Source organism: Juglans microcarpa x Juglans regia, chromosome 7S (genome assembly GCF_004785595.1).
Source record: "Juglans microcarpa x Juglans regia isolate MS1-56 chromosome 7S, Jm3101_v1.0, whole genome shotgun sequence".
In the NCBI taxonomy this organism is placed as follows: domain Eukaryota; kingdom Viridiplantae; phylum Streptophyta; class Magnoliopsida; order Fagales; family Juglandaceae; genus Juglans; species Juglans microcarpa x Juglans regia.
This window is the reverse complement of record NC_054607.1, coordinates 9769786-9775785: the sequence shown is the minus strand read 5'-3', so window position 1 is coordinate 9775785 and position 6000 is coordinate 9769786. Positions and strand designations below refer to the sequence as shown.

General features: G+C 38.7%; 1 protein-coding gene across 1 annotated transcript; it reads left to right on the top strand.

Annotated features, from left to right (window-relative positions):
- The first annotated feature begins 283 nt into the window (after nucleotides 1-283).
- Nucleotides 284-5312, top strand: LOC121241352 (protein disulfide isomerase-like 1-4). Its single transcript, XM_041139083.1, has 12 exons — nucleotides 284-905; nucleotides 1318-1447; nucleotides 1956-2121; nucleotides 2222-2340; nucleotides 2438-2518; nucleotides 2761-2847; nucleotides 2967-3040; nucleotides 3219-3288; nucleotides 3366-3446; nucleotides 3523-3657; nucleotides 4782-4838; nucleotides 5019-5312. Exons 1-12 carry the CDS (start codon nucleotides 364-366, stop codon nucleotides 5184-5186), a joined length of 1710 nt encoding a protein of 569 aa, XP_040995017.1. The 5' UTR covers nucleotides 284-363; the 3' UTR covers nucleotides 5187-5312.
- The last annotated feature ends 688 nt before the right edge of the window (nucleotides 5313-6000 follow it).

The following is a 6000-nucleotide window of genomic DNA, read 5'->3' as shown; positions in this document are numbered from 1 at the left end:
TAACATGTTTAGTATTAAGAAAATGACTTCCTCAAATTTTTTTGGTTGGAGTGAATATGGAGATGTTCTTCCACTTATCACCTTACATTATACATCAATTAAAAATAAAAATTAAAAAGATAAAAAATAAAAACAGATATACGGCGTAAGGCTGTTGAATAGAATTTTTCATCTGCAAAACATGTTCAAACTCAAGCCAACGGTGCGTCGTCGTTTCTTAACAAAAAGAAACGGCGTCGTTGAAGCCTGACTTTTTCGTTAAGCGACTATGGCTTCATCAATCCTGCGCTTCTGCTCGATCGGGTTGAGGATCTCACTCTCTCTACGATCTCCGTCACACTGTTACAGATACTCACCTTCGCAATGCCAAGTCGACTCGTTCTTCTTCTTTCACTCGCCACTCTCCTCCTCTTCTCCTCCCTCTCCCCGACCATCTCCAAAGACCTCCAAGAAGACGACGAAGACGAAGACCTCAGCTTCCTCGAAGAGCCCGACGACCGTTCCAACCTCTCGTATCCGGAGCATTCTGACGAGGAACTCCTCGAAGATGACGATCTTGATAACTTTAATGATCTCGACGATCCGGTCGATCAGGATGGGTTTAAGGAGCCGGAAGTGAACGACCCAGATGTCGTCGTTCTGAAGGAGGGTAATTTCAGCGAGTTCGTGGAAGATAACCGGTTTGTGATGGTGGAGTTCTATGCACCGTGGTGCGGCCACTGCCAGGCCCTGGCGCCGGAGTACGCGGCGGCAGCTACTGAGCTCAAGGGTGAGGACGTGGCCTTGGCGAAAGTGGACGCGACGGAGGAGAGCGATTTGGCTCAGGAGTACGATGTTCAAGGGTTCCCGACTGTGTATTTCTTCGTAGATGGGGTTCACAAACCGTATACTGGCCAGAGGACCAAGTAAGTGTAATTAATTTCTCTATAATTGAGGGCCTTCTTCTTTTGTGTCTTTCTTGTGGCTCCTTTTGGTCACCGATAAAGCGTTGGAATAGTGGTTTACGTGACATGAAACCTAGACATGAAGTTCCAGTATTTTGTTTTCCTTTTTCCTCTTGTACGATTGTATTTGATGGTAAATGATCATTATGTCTGCGACTTTTTCCCTCTTTCCATGGTATGGCCAAATTCATCTACATTATTTTCCTTTTCTAAGGATATCGCTAGATTGAAGCAGTTTGAAAAAGAATACATACCTTAAATATATATATATATATATATATATATATATATATATATAGTCAAAGTAGAAATCTTGTTGTTTCTGTCGTGGTTATATATTCAACGGGCTGATGACAATTTGTTTAAACTTCAGAGAAGCTATAGTGACCTGGATTAAGAAGAAGATAGGACCTGGTGTCTACAACTTAACCACCTTGGATGATGCTGAACGCATATTGACTTCCGAAAGTAAAGTTGTTTTGGGCTACCTCAACTCTTTAGTGGTATGTTTTCTTGTGTTTCTTATACTCAAATTGGCTGGTTACTATATGTATATATGATCGTAGTGAGCTGGTGTTCTATTAGTCCATGCATTAGGGAATCCTTCAGGCTGCGATTAACAAATTAAGAAATTAAATATCCAGTTTCTGTTTTTTTTTTTTTTTAATGAATAATGCTACATGCACAAAGAGCTTTGTAATATCTATCTCTTATGAAATTTCATAGAGAATTATTGCAATGCTATGCCAATCCTTTTTCAAATATTATGTAGCCCTCAAGCAGGGCACTATACACAAAAAATGCTCGGGATGGGCTTGTTTGATACGCAGTGTGTAAATAATCAGCTGCCATGTCACTTTATAAGAGCTTTTTGGCGAACTCCTAGTACATTTTGTCATTTTCAGGTATCCAGAGGCTAAATTAATGTTGCAAGAAGCCACTGTATCTAACTTTTGTAGTTGGTTATTGCTTTGATTTCACGACTCACAATGACCTGTCCTATTAAGGCAGGGCCATGAGAGTGAGGAGCTCGCAGCTGCTTCAAAGAATGAAGATGATGTCAACTTTTACCAGACTGTGAATCCTGATGTGGCAAAGTTTTTCCATGTTGACCCTAAGGTTAAACGCCCTGCTTTGGTCCTTCTAAAGAAGGAAGCAGAGAAATTGAGTTACTTTGGTTAGCTTCTCTATAGCTGTCATTTTGCTTGAAAACCCCAAATTGAATTTTCTCGGTTGCGTCACTTTAATGTCCAATTTCTCATTTCAATTTTATGCAGATGGCCAATTTGTTAAATCTACTATTTCTGAGTTTGTATCTGCCAACAAGCTTCCTCTAGTTACCACTTTTACTAGGGAAAGTGCCCCTTTAATATTTGAAAGTTCCATTAAGAAACAGGTTAAGTTGCTTGTGTTTCTGTTGTGTTTAGTTTCACTCTATAGAGTCACATTCTGTTTGGAGTTTGATTTCAATATCTCTCTGTCTCTCTCTTCAGCTGTTGCTATTTGCCACTTCAAATGACACAGAGAAGGTTGTCCCAATATTTCAGGAGGCAGCAAAGTTTTTCAAAGGGAAGGTATGCTCACAATACAAGTCTTTCAAATATTCTGTTCCTGATTTCAGAGAAACCATTGGAATTGAATAATTGGAAACAATCAATTGGGTGTTGAAAGTTAACTATTGATGTATGGATAACTTCTGGATTGATTTGGCTTTTTTGTCCCTACAGATTATAACCATATGAATTATTGTGAAATTAAGAAATCATATTGAATTTTTCCATCTACATAATGTACCTAGCTTGGTGGTTAATTGCAGCTTATCTTTGTGCACGTGGAAATGGACAATGAAGATGTTGGGAGACCTGTTTCAGATTATTTCGGTGTCACTGGCAATGCTTCCAAAGTAATATTTTCCATATTTTCTTAAATTCTTATGATATATATATGTATATATATACACACATAAATATATACATGCTTGCATGCATATGTACTTACATACTGATATTCTAAAAAATACAGGTTCTTGCATACACAGGAAATGATGATGCCAAGAAATATGTACTAGATCAGGAAGTGACCTTGGATAGCGTCAAGGTTGAAACTCTCTCTCTCCCCCCAATCATGGCATCCCATATTGTATATACTACTGTTGCTCCCAAATATAACTGGATATGCTTATGTTGCTTTCTTGTGTCATTTTTTTCTTTTTCTTTTTTAATATTCTTGGAAGATTAATGTTTTTAGCTAAACATAACAACTGCTTCATCCCTCAGGCTTTTGGGAGGACTTCCTAGAAGACAAATTAAAACCTGTCTTCAAGTCAGAACCAATTCCTGAGAGTGTAAGTTATATTAATTTTTTCGGCTGATTTAGTTTTTTCATGGTCATCTAATCTTATTTGTGTTCTGATTGATTCAGAATGATGGGGATGTGAAGATAGTGGTTGGGAATAATTTTGATGAAATTGTTCTGGATGAGTCAAAGGACGTTCTCCTTGAGGTATCGGCAGAGAAGCCAATCAACCAGTATTTGATGTTTGTATTTGTATGGGACTCATTTTATTTTGTGATTCCAGATTTATGCTCCTTGGTGCGGGCATTGCCAAGCACTGGAGCCCACATACAACAAGCTTGCCAATCATCTACGTGGCATTGAGTCTCTTGTTATAGCCAAGATGGATGGAACAACAAATGAGCATCCCAGGGCAAAGGTAATACACTTTTTTTTATATAAGTATATTAATAAAAGAATAGGCAAAGCCATGTTCAGTACAAAGAATGCCCTAACTACATAGGAGCAATAGATACAAGGAAATCATGGAAATCTTGGCCATTAAAATTAACGGCAATGGCCCAAGTACAAAGAGTTCTAAAGAAGAAAGCTTTAAGTTTCCCCATCGATCTCTCTTTGTCCTCGAACGTCTCTGTTCATTGCGCTCCTGCCACACACACCACATGATGCAAATAGGAAGCATCTTCCATACAGCCTTGATCTGTTGATTATCTCTCAGGTCTGTCCAACTAGCCAACATCGCCACTACTGTCTCGGGCATAACCCAACCCAAGTCTAGAGAAGAAAGCTTTAAGTTTCCCCATCGATCTCTCTTTGTCCTCGAACGTCTCTGTTCATTGCGCTCCTGCCACACACACCACATGATGCAAATAGGAAGCATCTTCCATACAGCCTTGATCTGTTGATTATCTCTCAGGTCTGTCCAACTAGCCAGCATCGCCACTACTGTCTCGGGCATAACCCAACCCAAGTCTAGCCTACTAAATACCTCATTCCATATCCCTCGAGCTACCTCACAATGTAGTAGAAGATGGTTGACTGATTCTCCCTCGTTCCTACACATACGACACCAATCTGCAATGATCACCCTCCATCTCTTCAAATTATCTGTTGTGAGGATCTTGCCCAAGGAAGCGGTCCACACAAAAAATGCTGCTTTGAGAGGTGCCTTTTGTCTCCAAATCCTTTTCCAGGGCAAAGGTAATACACCAAGATCAAATCTGTTTTGGCTAGTAATGATCCACGCTAATTATTGTGAATGGCAAATGGAATAAGCAACTGGTACTCAAATAGAACATAAAAAGCAGATCGAGTAGATAGGGCCCAAGTTCTCTGTTGATTGTTAAGCTGTACTGTCCTGGTTCCCTGGTTAGATACCAAATGCACGTTCAAAGCTTTCTGGTGTTAGGGACGTGAATATCTTGTAAAGACCCACTTTTGCATATGCTTTTAATGCAATGCAATATAATGGTCTTTGGATGAAAATTTGAGGCTAGGGAAGAGAAACAATGTTCTGAAAAGCTGTTTTGATTGGTTTTGCAGTCTGATGGCTTCCCCACACTTCTCTTCTTCCCGGCAGGAAACAAGAGCATTGATCCGGTGAGTGGCACCCAAGATTTTAACTTACATACTTTCTCTATTATGCTTGTGTAGAATGTATTTTTTCATGCATATTTTCCTTACTCCTTTGGAATATTCTCCTTTCTTTATGTAAACATGCCTTTTACCTCGTAAGAATATATATAAAATCTAGAATATTTGGATCTGTTATCTTGGCAGATTACTGTAGATGCTGACCGTACAGTGGTTGCATTTTATAAATTCCTCAAGAAGCACGCATCAATCCCTTTCAAGCTCCAGAAACCAACTTCAACACCAAATTCGAAAAGTTCTGAGGCCAAGGAGAGCCTTGAGAGCAGCACTAACGAGTTGAAGGACGAATTATGAGGATTTTAATGGCATGTTACTGAAGTAGTGCTTATCATTTATATGCCATCAGCAAGATTGAAAAGTTATAGTTGTCATATAGATTAAGTTAGAAAGAAAATATCAGAATTTAATCCCCTTCTGAGAGAAAAAAAATACAGGGATGTAGCATGTCTAACTTTTGCATCTTCTATTTGTGTTGCTGAATATTATAATAAAAATCTATTATCTGTATTTTGCCGGATTACTCTCACTGTGTTACAGATGCTCTTGTAAAGCCCTTAAAATGAAGGTTTGAACTTCCATGGAGAGCATTATTGTCTTTATGATGGCAGGATCGAGAGGTTTGGCTGTTTATGCATAGTTATTCGGTATATGTGTGTTAACCAGCCAGATAAGGGAAGGAGGATGCTTGGTTGGAAGGAAAAGACAAGAAGGAAAGAAAAGAGGGTGAGGACTGTCACACTTTTTCTCCTCATGTTGCATTTATTTCTTTCAACTCTGTCATGTCTTGGGATGGATGATTCACATGTTACAAATTCAGCACAATGAGGCTGACTCTAGGAAAGAAGACAGAAGAAAGATTGTCATCATCTGATTGCTTGTGCATGTAAATATTTGGGGTGGGGGACTAACCTCTCTTGTTTTTCTTTCTTTTTTTAATAATTTTTTTTGATAGGTGAAAATAATTTTTTATGCCACCCTAACATATATATTTATGAGCAATGCTACGTACAGTCCCCAAATGGAAACTGCATTGCAAGCCTAGTTAATTTTATCTTTAAATTTTTTTAAAAATTACAATAAAGTCTTTATCAAAATGGTACTTTTTTTA